Below are 14602 nucleotides of genomic sequence, written 5' to 3' on the forward strand. Positions count from 1 at the left end.
ATGACATTACACACACAGACAAATAAAAAACAAGAAAATAGCAATTCACTAATCAGGACCTCAATTCCGTGGCCAGTATAGATTTACCCAAAATAATGTGTTAATTCATGATCATATGTTCTCCCATTTAAAAGTTGCATTTTCGCTCTACTGGATGGTGGCCATCTTGGATTTCTGGGTCAAAATAATGTCATAACGTCAAACTAATGTCAGATTCGGAATCCTCGTGGTCAAATTACCCCAAAAAGTGTCTTTGTACGTGATTGTAGGTGTTCTGGTTCAAAACTTAATTTTTCAAGATAGTGCCGGCGGTCATCTTGGATTCGGGCCTCTGGCGAAAAATGCCGGGATTTTTGGGAGGGACATAGAGGCTATTTTTGTTATAAAATGTCAATAGAAGTCAAATCGATCGTCAAACCTTACTAGCCAGAAAATGGTCACGGAATTGAAGTTTTGGACCTAACTACCCCCCAGCTCTCTATGGGCTCTGTCCCCCAAATATTCCTACAGGTCGCACAAGATCTGCCTGCAACCCTCTTATGGTTAAACTGCCAAAATCAAGACTCTGCTCACCTTCACTCCTCTTTTCTCCCACCTCTGGAACAAACTCCCTCACTCTCTTCAATCCCATTCCTCCCTCCAGGTCTTTAAAACAGCTGTTGACCACCATCTCTCATCTTCCCCCAACCAAAACCTTGATCTTTTCTACCCCCCGCTAATTTCACCCCAAATCCACTTTTTTGAAATACCAACTTCTTTCCTGGAAGTCCATGCATTGTCCTTGTGTTCCCCCCCCCCCCCCACCCCCCCTCCCTTCCCACACCTCCTTCCCCCAAGCTCTCTCCCTCCCACAGATCTTCCGATGTCCCTGCTCTCAAATGTTGTGTTTGTGTGCTTCCCCTTCTCTCCCCATCTTCTCTCCTTTGTTTGTCCGTTTGATTTGTTTGTGTGATAAATGTTAGCTCTTTCACGAGCCTAGATTCTGTAAACAAAAAAAAACAAAAAAAAAAAACATGCACATCCATCGAATTAGAAAGGCAAGACTATTGATATTAAAATATGAATCGTGTCCTTTGATTTTGAGAACAACAACAACAAAAAAGTATATCAAGTGGTCCGCCGAGACTCAGCAATTTTCAAGTCTTCCGCAAACAAAAGTTGAGAACTACTGCTCTCAGCTATCTAGAGGGCAATATCATTCCAAATAGACAAACTTTAGTGGAGTTATGGTGAAAGATGTTAAAATGTCTACAACTGAATGTCAAAAAAAAAACCATGCATACTTTATTCTTTTTTTATGTTGGACTATATAGCTCCAGTCACAGACTATATAGCCCTCATCAACAACAACACACAACATGCATTTTAAGGCCATTTTCCCTGCTAGAGCGGGGGTTAGCCTTGCGGTCCCCATGGCAATCTTCTCCATTTTGCCCTATTTTCTGCATCTCTCCTTGTTAACCCCCTTGCCCGCATTTTTTCTTCCACCATCTTTAGCCAAGTCTTTCTCGGTCTTCCCCGTCCTCTACTTCCTTCTACATTCATTTCCATCACTATTCTCAACCAGTCACTTTCATCCTTCCTCAACACATGACCAAACCATCTCAACCTGTTCCCTCATCGAGGCCGATAAATAAAAGAGAAGAAAAGTCGATGATGAAAAGTGTGTGGTGTTTGTTTTTTTGAGAAAGAGGTTGAAGCCAGCCTGGTAGCTCTAGTTTGAATGAGACAAAAGAAAGCCAGCAATCCTGATATGGAGAGTGTAAGATGGTTCCGGGCACCACTTTAACGCTCCCAAGTCAGGACGGTAGTACCACCCAGGGTGTTTGCTGTCTACAACCTACTCCCGAAAGATGTAGTACCACCTTCAGATAATTCACATTATTGATGCAAAATTTCATTCCAAAAAGTCCCAGCTGGCTCCGAGATCCAGTTCGGAAATTGATAACTTGGGAATTGGGAGTGTACGAAGATTTTTTTTCCTAAATGGTGGTTTTGTACTTGTATGGATCTGATAAACTCTGAGGTACCATTATAATTGGGGGAGCTAATTGTATAAACAAGCTTCTACAACAGCGATAAGATAAGCCTTCCCCTATCCTCTAGGGGGAGGCTGAATTAATACAGAACAGCTAAATGCCACAACATACTTAAAATTCATGAGTCTAAGGTGGTCTATTGCAGACCTCTGTCCTTTATTACAATAAGGTCTAAATGATTAAAAAATGAGGACTAACTGAAAAAAGTCCAAGCAAATGAAAAGAACCAAAGCAGTAAACAGATGAGCGGGAAAAACAAAAAAATCATTTCCTGTTTGCCTGTGCCGTTCCAATAACACAGTCATTCACCTGCAGACAACAAGAACAATAATAATAAAACAATAATGTGAAAACAAGTGCATATGTAACAGGATTGATATTTTCTTGGTACTTAAAGTTACAAAAAGTAACTCAAGGACCCTGAAATCGAGTCATTTCATAACAAGCAATAATTGCGAGAGGAATAACAGCGCTTCAGTTTTCAAAAACAACAAAATAGAAAACATAAAAACAGGAAATTGAGGAAATCGTGAAAGCTCAAGACAAGAAACTATAAAATCTGCATGTTTAACAGGTCAAGTTATTTGGATGTATACTAAAGGATGATGGGACAAAGGGGTTCACATCTTCTCAGCACAATAATCAAGTCTTAAATTGATGGGAATATTTTGACAACGTGCAATTTCATTTCTGAACAGACCAAAATCAAATGAATGGATTAGGTACATGAAAGTTGGTAATTTTTGAAGCCAATCGTTTTTCAGGGCTCATTTTTGCATTTTGGTATCCTAAATTAGTTAGTAATTATAGTTTTCAATAGGTACTGCACCAAGTGTGTGTGGGTGTGTGTGTGGGTATGTGTGTGAATGAGAGACAGCAAGAGCAAACGGGAACAAGAGAGACAGCGAAAGCAAACGGGAACAAGAGAGACAGCGAGAGCAAACGGAAACAAGAGAGACAGCGAGGGCAAACGGGAACAAGAGAGACAGCGAGAGCAAACGGGAACAAGAGACAGCGAGAGCAAACGGGAACAAGAGAGACAGAGAGAGCAAACGGGAACAAGAAAGACAGCGAGAGCAAACGGGAACAAGAGACAGCGAGAGCAAACGGGAACAAGAGAGACAGAGAGAGCATACGGGAACAAGAGACAGCGAGAGCAAACGGGAACAAGAAAGACAGCGAGAGCAAACGGGAACAAGAGAGACAGCGAAAGCAAACGGGAACAAGAGAGACAGCGAGAGCAAACGGGAACAAGAGAGACAGCGAAAGCAAACGGGAACAAGAGACAGCGAGCGCAAATGGGAACAAGAGAGACAGCGAAAGCAAACGGGAACAAGAGAGACAGCGAGAGCAAACGGGAACAAGTGAGACAGCGAAAGCAAACGGGAACAAGAGAGACAGCGAAAGCAAACGGGAACAAGAGAGACAGCGAGAGCAAACGGGAACAAGAGAGACAGCGAGAGCAAACGGGAACAAGAGAGACAGCGAGAGCAAACGGGAACAAGAGAGACAGCGAGAGCAAACGGGAACAAGAGAGACAGCGAGAGCAAACGGGAACAAGAGAGACAGCGAGAGCAAACGGGAACAAAAGAGACAGCGAGAGCAAACGGGAACAAGAGAGACAGCGAAAGTAAACGGGAACAAGAGAGACAGCGAGAGCAAACGGGAACAAGAGAGACAGCGAAAGCAAACGGGAACAAGAGACAGCGAGCGCAAATGGGAACAAGAGAGACAGAGAAAGCAAACGGGAACAAGAGAGACAGCGAGAGCAAACGGGAACAAGAGAGACAGCGAAAGCAAACGGGAACAAGAGAGACAGCGAGAGCAAACGGGAACAAGAGAGACAGCGAGAGCAAACGGGAACAAGAGAGACAGCGAGAGCAAACGGGAACAAGAGAGACAGCGAAAGCAAACGGGAACAAGAGAGACAGCGAAAGCAAACGGGAACAAGAGAGACAGCGAGAGCAAACGGGAACAAGAGAGACAGCGAGAGCAAACGGGAACAAGAGAGACAGCGAGAGCAAACGGGAACAAGAGAGACAGCGAAAGCAAACGGGAACAAGAGAGACAGCGAAAGCAAACGGGAACAAGAGAGACAGCGAGAGCAAACGGGAACAAGAGAGACAGCGAGAGCAAACGGGAACAAGAGAGACAGCGAGAGCAAACGGGAACAAGAGAGACAGCGAAAGCAAACGGGAACAAGAGAGACAGCGAAAGCAAACGGGAACAAGAGAGACAGCGAGAGCAAACGGGAACAAGAGAGACAGCGAGAGCAAACAGGAACAAGAGAGACAGCGAGAGCAAACGGGAACAAGAGAGACAGCGAGAGCAAACAGGAACAAGAGAGACAGCGAGAGCAAACGGGAACAAGAGAGACAGCGAAAGCAAACGGGAACAAGAGAGACAGCGAAAGCAAACGGGAACAAGAGAGACAGCGAGAGCAAACGGGAACAAGAGAGACAGCGAGAGCAAACGGGAACAAGAGAGACAGCGAGAGCAAACGGGAACAAGAGAGACAGCGAGAGCAAACGGGAACAAGAGAGACAGCGAAAGTAAACGGGAACAAGAGAGACAGCGAGAGCAAACGGGAACAAGAGACAGCGAGAGCAAACGGGAACCAGAGAGACAGCGAGAGCAAACGGGAACCAGAGAGACAGCGAGAGCAAACGGGAACCAGAGAGACAGCGAGAGCAAATGGGAACCAGAGAGACAGCGAGAGCCTGAGAGCAGAATTGCTGATCTCTGCAAGGCTGAAAAATTGCCTTCAAATTAACTTTAAGCCACCCTCAAATTGACTCCTTCAGTAATTTACAGCCCCTCAACAGATGTGTATTTAGCAGTCATGGTGTGGGCGATGAAACGCGGCAATATTTTAAAGTATATCATTATCTATACGATGAGAGCTGTTGGTCTGTCTGTCTGTGTCGGTGTGTCGCCATCTTTCTCAGAGATGGCTGAACGGATCTTCGTCAAACTTTAAGAGGTACATCAGTGAGTGCCAGGAAGTGTTTTAGGCAAACCCCCCCCCCCCCCAAAAAAAAAACTCTGCAGCGCCTCAGCCTTTTTGATTAATGACAGTTATAATTATATACAAGTACACATTCCCATAAATAAATACAAAACAACTCGCAAACATTTCAACACAAATAAATCAAACAATTCCGGAAGTGTGCGAAGTTGGAAGTAAGGCTTCTTCTTCTTCCTGAACATCATCATACTTAACTCAGAAACGTGATGAATGGCACAGTCACCAGCATATATTCAACCAGGGAACCTGAACTCAACTGGTCTCTATCAATATGGTTAGAATATGCATCATAGAACCACAAAATATATAGTATATATGTGCTAAAAATATATGACAAAAATTGATTTTCAATATGGCCGCCCTGCCGCGCCCATTTTTGGGCGTGCAACACCCAAATGCAATCCCAAACTAGTTTATGTCTTAAAGATGCTGCATAACAAGTTTCATCAAATTTTATCAATATTTGTGACTTTCAGAGCGCAGACGTCGAATTGTTTACAGACAGACGACAGACGAGAGACGGACCATGGACACTGGGTATCGACAAAAACTCAGCTGGACATAGTCCAGTTGAGTTAAAAAGGTAAAATGATGATTTCACATTTGTGATGGATTCTGATTTGGATGAAATTGATTTTCCATTTTATTTTCCCTCATTTCAAATATGTTAATGTTTCTTTTTCGCTTGATCAATGCCGGGTACTCCAGATATAAATGCTGATATACTTTACTCGGCGTCCAAATACAAATACAACTTTGTCTGGGGGGTAACATCGACTATGTGGGTGCAGCCTCATGCGGGGGCGTGGGGGCCGGGGGAGGGGTGTAAGTTATCTGTGTAAATGTGTACCAACACCTGGTGTTGGTGGCAGAGGATATTGCAATTTTCTTTTTTACCTGGGTAACAAACACTGAGGTTGAAGCACTCTTTGCACGGGTAATTTTTTCTCCTTCTCATTCCCCTCCCCCAAAACGGAGGGGCCTGTCAAAGCCACCCCCCCCCCACCCCCACAAAAGATGTATATGTAGTATATCCTTTCCCTCCCTCCCCTCACCTCTCGCACCCTCCCCCCACTCCCTTCCTCGCCCCTCCCTCTCCTCTCTCCCCTTCCCCCTCCCCCTCCCCAGCAACACCAGGTACTCCTGCTCGTAGTTGATAAAAGAAAATGTCATGCAACAATGACGGATGTTTGCATCAGGATTGATATTCTGGCCAAAGCTATTCTGTGAACAAAGTCGAAAAAAAATAAATTCCTCCATCTTAAACAAACTGTGCTGCAAAATGTTATGTTGCACTATCATCAGCAGCAAGCACAAAGTTAGCAATACAAGACAATCAAACCTTAAAATAAATCATTTTACTATTCTCCTATAACAAAATCCAAGTGTAAATTTTCATTCAAAAAATGACCCACCGTGGCGGCAATCCGTAGAGAATTCAGTGTTTCGTTTAGGTTATTGTAGGAGGGATTCAAGTTGACAAACATCAACCTAAAATGCAAATAAAGGAAAGTGAGAAACTACATCCTCAACAAAACAGCAGAAAAATGATTTGATGTGCAAAATAAATAAAAGCCTCCATGAAAAACACAAACATAGGGGCAATACCCCTGGCGCTCACCTGGTAGAGTAAACAGTATACTGCACTGACTAAAGGTATTTTAAACCAATTTCAATGGTTGCGAGAAGACAGGGCAGCATGAAGAATCATACCAACATAATCATAAGACTTTAAACAAACATTAAAAAAAAACAAATTTTGGGGGCCAATCCCTACTCCCCCCCCACCCCCCCCCCCCCCCCCCGTTTCCCTCCTCAGACCCCAATGTTTCTGATGCCTTGAACAAACATTGGTACATCATGGGTGGTGAAGGTTGTGGTGAAGTTTCATCGAAAAAGTGTGTGTAGTTACAGCGGAATAATCAAATGCCTATTTTGGGTGGTCAAGCCTGGATCCACTTTGACCCCGCAAAACCCCCTTAAACCCCGATTTTTTTTTTAATGCCGTGAACAAACTTTAGTCACAACACAGCAAATATCATTTGTGCCAAGTTTGGTCACAATCAATTCAGTGGTTTCAGAGAGGAAGTTGCAAGTGTTTACGGAAGGACAGACTGACGGACGACGCGCCATCGCGTAAGCCCCCCAGAACTTCGTTCCAGACGAGCCAAAATTATACAAAACATCACAATCGTCTGCCATTTCCTGAATGATAATTATAAATTAAAAGCATTTTCTGATTCGTTTTCCGAATCAGGTCTGCTCAGCATGTTGTGAAAGAATTGGGGTAATCTGCAGCAGAACCGACGATAAGTTGGGGGTAGTAGACTTTCCTTTCAAATGCAGCAAATGGCTGCGGGTAACAAGTTTGCTGGGGGCGTGGGGGTGCCACTGATGCAATATCCCCTAGTAGGTTAGACCAGGAATTTGTAATTTGTTCACGGTACAGGCGATGGCTCACCTACACTTCGAGGACACTGTGGGATATTTAACATCCACCAACTCATGCTGGCAGTGGGATGCCCAGTTTAACACACATCTGAGGGGTGGTGCACACATTGATGCATCATGCTGTTTGTAACAAACAGTTTACAGTTGGGTCAGGATTATAACCCAGGCGTCGTAGTGGTAGTAGTGTTATTGACAAGAGTCAGCAACAGAAGCATTATAAGGCAAGAAGGATTTTTTTTCAACTCACGTCTTTGAGTTCCCAGCGAGGCAGTCCTGTAAGAGATAGGTGAGCTTCGAGTTCCTGAATGGAACATGTTGGTCCTGGAAAGGACAAAAGTTATTCAGTATTTTTTCTGCACATCTTATGAACAACCATGACAATTGCACAACATGAACATACCTTATGTCCGAGTGCTGTGATAACCTGAGCCAGACAACTCAGGCTGAGGTTAATTGCCTGTGCTTCTTTGAGGGGTTCACCACACGACTGGGATTTGTTTAGACGCTCACTTCCTGCCAGGTCCACCAGGGTGAGCATTGCTAGAGATAAAATAAAATGCACATTACGCACACACCAATAAAAAGAAAGATTTGCGCTAGAGAACACCCACTCAGGATCAAACAAAGAAAAAGTACGAGTTGGAGTTGAAATTTAGAAGTGCTAGCTCACTCCGGGTGGGGATGAGGATGGGGGAGGGCATGGGAGGAGAGGAGGGGGGTACTTATCCAACCAAGATCTACTTGTGCATTTTTAATTTTCTGGAATTCGTAGGATTTGTTTTTCACTTCAAAGTTGTGGTTTACGATGTGTAAATAAAGGTGGAAAAAGCCTGATATAATGCAATTTTATTCCAGGCTTCAAGGCAACAAAATGTGAAAATTTTGAAAGGAGGTGTAGACTTTCTGTAGGCACTGTAAGTATTGAACCGCCTGAGTCAATACTTTGAAGAAGCTCCTTTGGCAGTGATTACAGCTTCAAATCTTCTTGGGCATTTGTGTATCAGCTTTGCACATCTGGATTTGGGGAGTTTCTCCCATTATTCCTTGCAGATTTGCTCAAGCTCCGTCAAGTTGGATGGAGAGTGTCGGTGAACAGCAATCGTCAAATCTTTCCACAGATTCTCAATGGGATTCAAGTCTGGGCTTTGATTGGGCCACTCAAGGACTTTCATGTTCTCGTTCTGAAGCCATTCCAGTGTTTCTTTGGCTGTATACTTGGGGTCATTGTTCTGTTGGAATGTAAATCAGCACCACAGTCTAAGGTGTTTTGCACTCTGAAGCAGATACTCCACAAGGATTTGGCTCCATTCATTGTTTCGTCTATTCATCCTTAAAAGTCTCCCAGTCCCCGCCACTGAAAAGGATCCCCATAGCATGATGCTGCCACCACCATGCTTCACGGTAGGGATGGTGTTACATGGGTGATGAGCTGTGCTCTGTTTCCGCCAGACGTGGCGCTTTGCATTCAAGGGAAAATTTTAATTTTCAAGAATCTTTTGCCTCATGCTCTCAGTCTTTCCCGTGCCGTTTTGCAAACTTCAAATTTGAAGTCATGTGCCTTTTTCTCAGTAGTGGCTTCCCTCTTGCCAATATTCCATAAAGCCAAGATTTGTGAAGGGCTGCATCTGAGACTCGTGTCCTTCTGTCAGGTTCTCCCATCTCAGCCAAGGAACTCTATAGTTGTCAGAGTTGTCTTTGGGTTCTTAGTCACCTCCCTGACAGAGGTCCTTCTTGCCCAGTTGCTCAGTTTGGTCGGACGACCAGCTCCAGGAAGAGTCTGAGTTGTTCCATGTTCTTTCCATTACCTAATTATGGAGCTCAGTGTGCTTTGTCAACACAAGACATCGTTTTGTACCCTTCCCCAGATCTCTGCCTCCTCACAATTATATCTCAGAGTTATAGTGACAGTCTCAGAGTTATACTTTGGACTTCATGGTGGAGTTTCTGTTCTGACATGCATTGTCTACTGTGCGACCTTATATAGAAAGGTGTTTCTTTCTAAATAATGTCCAATAAATTGAATTGGCCACAGGTGGACTCCAATCAAGTTGTAGAGACATCGCACGGATGATGAGGAAATTGGATGCACCCGAGCTCAATTTGGTCACAGCAAAGGGGTTGAATACTTATTGACTCGACATTTCAGCTTTTCATTTCTAATGATTTTGTAAAATTTCGAAAATAAAAATTCCACTTCGACATTATGGGGTATTATGTGTGGATTAGTGACAAAAAATCTCAATGAATTAAATTGTAATAAATTTTATTAATTTAATGATTAAAATTTAAAAAAATTAAATTCAGGTTGAAACTCAACAAAATGTGAAAAAACATCGAGGAGTACGAATACTTTCTGAAGGCACTGTATTTACTGGACACACCAGTAAATTATGATAATATACGTACAACTGTGCTGTCACCTGAATATTTTGCTTAAACCGCGACAAGGTGGATGCCAGAACCTTCAGGGTGACACTCAAATGCCCAGAGCGATACACATTGGCATTCCGAAATCCAAACTGTTTACTCCACCATACTACAGAATAGTGTCTTTCAACCATCAAGACGTGGCCAAATGATCAAATCGCCTGCCAACCAAGTCGAGGAATTCCATCATCTTACTATGATCATTAGTTCGGCAAAGACAAGTCAATAATCTAAGAAAAAAAGTGCCTTGGCCACATGGCCAATTGTACACCAGTGCAGCAACCATGACATATGAACTCAGCACACAGACATTCCCTCTCTCCTTCACATACAGATAATTAACTACAACAACCACAACCACCCAAACTGCAACCCACTTAATATACCAAAACAGGCCTGTCCTGTGCATTCATTTGACCCTTCAATGTGGAGTTGAAAGATGCTGTGACTGCGAGACGATCGGTCATTCACTGCCGTTGCTGCCACAGATCGATTTTCACTGGCCTTGCGAAGCAACATCTCCACCTGTCAAGTCGTGGAGCATAATGTCAACGACATGATTACAACACCATAAAGCATTTGGTAGGATAGCAAAAGCATTCTGCTCTTGGTCTGCTTACCTCCTCCTCAGAAATCACAGGCTCATATTTTAAGTTCGTAACATAGAATTCGTGGGATCTGGACGATTTGGGTTTGTGCTTTTCCTCGTAATCATGTCTGGATGCACCAGATACAAGCAAGTCTTGGATCATATCGTTGTATATTTCCAGGAAGCTCGCCACAAAGGAGTACTGAACACACCAAGATTTGTGTTAATACACTAATGAACGAGCAGGGATTCATCAAGCAATATTGTGTGGATAAGGAAGCAACCACATTCCTACCTTCCAGCCTTGAACCTGAAGTTGCTCTGCCGTCGAGAAGACCTGGCTCACAGCACGAGGAATTATGCCTCGTGACTCCGGCTTCCTTTGATAAAATCAAAGCACATATAAAATTGGATGATAGAGGCTCCAGAAAAAAATAAAATTAATCGAAAAGACATCCTGATCATGAAGCCTAAGAGGGCGAGAAAGGGGGTGGGTGGGGAAGGCAGGGGAGGAGGAGGGAGGGAGTAAAGAGAGGGGAGCACAAGGTTTTACAGACCAATCAGCCTTCTCCCAATTATCAGCAAAGTTATGGAATCCATCATTGCTTCGGATATCAAATCTTTACTCTGCTCCAATGGCTTGATCTCCGATCATCTATTTGGTTTCAGACAAGGCCACTCTACTCTGGACATGCTGCTTCTGCTGTCTCAACAATGGATGGAGGTCCTCAATGCCAAACAGGAAATTAGAGCTGTCACCCTTGACATATCACGTGCCTTCGATACGGACTGGCACCCCGCTCTGCTCACTAAACTCTCCTACTATGGTATCCATGGAAATCTCCACGCATGGCTTATGGACTTCTTCTCTAGTCGGAGTCAACGTGTGGCCCTGAATGGGTTACTCTCATCTCCCCTTCCTGTTCAGGCTGGAGTTTCCCAATAGTGGGGCGGCTTAGCCCAAATATTCAAAAGAATTGTGCATTTTGTGATACAAGCACCAAATTTGGCACAAATGTACATTAATATGTTGCGAACATTTTCAGATATTGGGCCACTTGAAATTCCGTAATTTTTTTTTTCAAATTTTTTCAAATTTCGTAATTTCAAATTTTTCGGGTGACACCGTCACAATTTCGGTCTTCGAGGCCGGCCGATAGGCAAAGTGTGACCGGAAGGGACGAGGTTCTCCTGACCACGTGGTCCTCAATCTGGGAAGCGAGAGGCGTTCCATTAGTGGACGCGCCCCTCACGCCCGACTTTTGGGCGGCCCCGGCAGGCCGTTTGTTTTGACGTTCCGTGACAGGCCCCGCACCCCCACCTCTGGGCCGACCGGAAGCTTGTGCTGAGTACATCATACCTGAACAACTCAGTGAGGCAGAACACAGCAGTGCACACCAGGGTGACCCCTTCAGTGCATAAACCAATTAACCTGTCCACTGCAGGGCATATAGAAATGAAGTTATTTTCTGCATATAATAATAATATAAGTTCAGTTCTATATAACAATTTCTGTTATCACCACTACCACTACAACTACCACTACTACAAGCTTTGTCTGGAATTTTGTGGACTAACAGACAAACAGACATACAGACAAGCTGGGATCAAAACATTACCTCCTTCCACCATTGAGTGTAGAGGTAAACATCATGGAAATTATATCATGCCCTAGATTTAATTCATGCTTACCCGTGTATTTGCTTCACTGGTTCACAAGGTCTTTTGCATACATGTAATTCAGACTCTCGTCTTCATTGCTGACCACACAATGTTCGCAACATATTAATGTACATTTGTGCCAAATTTGGTGCTTGTATCACAAAATGCACAATTCTTTTGAATATTTGGGCTAAGCCGCCCCACTATATCGGCCGGCCTCGAAGACCGAAATTGTGACGGTGTCACCCGAAAAATTTGAAATTACGAAATTTGAAAACATTTGAAAAAAAAAATTACGGAATTTCAAGTGGCCCAATATCTGAAAATGTTCGCAACATATTAATGTACATTTGTGCCAAATTTGGTGCTTGTATCACAAAATGCACAACAGGTTTGCTATGCTGCTACACTACAAGGCAATGTTCTGGGCCCTGTGCTTTTTCTGGTCTTCATCAATGAGCTCTCTGACTCTCTGGAAAATCCTCTCTATCTCTTTGCTGATGGATGATAGAGTGACATCATTGTTATCTCGATCTGGGAAGATCGCCCTTGACATATCACTTACTCTCTAGAATAAGACTCCACTCTATGCCGCTCCATTCCTCATCCCTCAGATCGGCAGTCTGCAGCCTCCTCACTCTCTGCAGACCTGGACAAAATCACATATTGGTCAAACAAGTGGCACACATCTTTCAATCCTGACAAATCTCACACTCTTACTATGTTTCTCCGAAAGGACCGACTGGACAACCCTCCCATCGACTTTCTGAACAATCCTCTCCAAGAAGTTCTGTCACTGAAGCTTTTGGGTCTCACTATCTGCCATGATCTTTCTGGGAAAACCACATTTCAAATCTGGCCTCCAAAGCCAGTCGCCGACTGGGCATCCTCTGTCGTGCAAAGTCCTTCCTTGGCACACCTGAGCTCCTCACCACATACAAGGCTTTCATCCGCAGCTCAATGGAACACTGTTCTGCCCTCTGGGCTGGTGCTCCTGCCTCACACCGAGCTCGTCTTCACGCTGTTGAAACCAAAGCTTTCCGAATCATCGGAATCTTCCGCGATGAAGCCAACTCCGAGGGCCTTTCACTCACTCACCGCAGGCAGGTAGGTGGTCCTTCTGTCTTCTTCCGACTCCTATCTGGCCGAGCTCCCTCAGCTCTATCTGTACTCTGTCCCACAAATATTCCTCCAGGTCACACAAGATCTGCCAGTAACCCTCTTCTGGTGACATTGCCAAAATCAAGACTCTCTGCTCACCTTCACTCTTTCATTCCTCTTTACTCCCACCTCTGGAACAAACTCTCTCTCACTCTCCTCAATCCCACTCCTTCCTCCAGGTCTTTAAAACAGCTGTTCACCACCAGCTCTTGTCTGCCCCCCATCCAAAACCTTGATCTCTTCTTCCCCCATTAATTCAACCCAGATCCACTTTTTTTGAAATCCAGACTTCTTTCTTTCCTGGAAGTTCTGCAGTGTCCATGTGTTTTGTACCATTATTACACCCCCCCTCCCCCACACCTTCCCATGCCTCCCCCCCCCCCCCCCCCCCAAGCCCTCTCCTCCCATGGATCTACTGTCCCTGTTCTCTGCTGTTGTACTTGTGTGCTTCCTTCTCTCCCCCATCTCGTCTCCCACTCCCTTTATTGTATGTTTTGTGTGTCCGTTTTTTTTTTTTTGTGATTGATGTTGGCCCTTACACGAGCCTCGATCTTGTATACAAAAAAAAATTTAAAAAGGGGGAGGAGGGAGGAGAAAGTGTGAAGGGGGAAGGAGAAGGAGAGTGTCAAAGGGGTAAGTGGGAGGTGGGGGGGGGGGGGGGGAAATAATAAATATAGGGGCAATACCCTCACCTGGTAGAACAAACAGCATACTAAAAGTATTGTTGAGGTTTTAGAACCCAAACTTTTGTAAATAAATAACTCTTGTAAATATGACAGTAAAGGTTAAAGGTAGCACCCTTAGTCAGTCCACAAGCAACACGTAGGCCACCATAGGAACTCAGTTATTTCATTATTATGTGTTTTAGATAAGGCCGTGTTTCCAATAGTTGAATCTGCGTTGCGTCAATCAAATAAGGAGTAGGCCCTTTCGTCCATTTTGCGACCTCCCTCTCCAAGCGTCGCCATTACGCGCCTTGCCAGCAGCGTTCGCTGACTTAGCGCTCGTTCAAACGACACCATTAGCCATGCGGTCGGCCCGAGGAAAAAGGGGGCAGAACGCCAAGAACAAGGTGTGGCCTGTCAACTAGCCGTCAAAGGCGTGGCCGGTAAGCCTTCACCAGCCAACCAAGGCTGAGGCAAGATCACCGACGGGCGTGGCTCTTTGGCTGGCGGAGTGATCTGGGCTCACGTAATATAAGCGCGAACGAAAAGCCCTTTCACAGGACTTATTCAGCGGCGCTCA

At 44.4% G+C, this 14602-nt stretch overlaps 1 protein-coding gene across 1 annotated transcript in view; it reads right to left on the minus strand.

The window, feature by feature from the left end:
• Positions 1-2166: 2166 nt before the first annotated feature.
• LOC137424153 (carboxy-terminal kinesin 2-like) overlaps positions 2167-14602 on the minus strand; it is a 65236-nt gene continuing 52800 nt past the window's right edge. Inside the window, exons 8-14 of the mRNA XM_078773480.1 lie at positions 10830-10914; positions 10566-10736; positions 10332-10470; positions 7919-8058; positions 7766-7839; positions 6483-6558; positions 2167-2348 (exon numbers count right to left, since the gene is read on the minus strand). Coding sequence (XP_078629606.1) covers positions 2304-2348; positions 6483-6558; positions 7766-7839; positions 7919-8058; positions 10332-10470; positions 10566-10736; positions 10830-10914 — 730 coding nt within the window. The 3' untranslated portion in view covers positions 2167-2303. The remainder of the gene's footprint in view (positions 2349-6482; positions 6559-7765; positions 7840-7918; positions 8059-10331; positions 10471-10565; positions 10737-10829; positions 10915-14602) is intronic.

The sequence above is a fragment of the Myxine glutinosa genome, chromosome 3 (assembly GCF_964187855.1).
Source record: "Myxine glutinosa chromosome 3, kmMyxGlut1.1, whole genome shotgun sequence".
NCBI classification, from domain to species: domain Eukaryota; kingdom Metazoa; phylum Chordata; class Myxini; order Myxiniformes; family Myxinidae; genus Myxine; species Myxine glutinosa.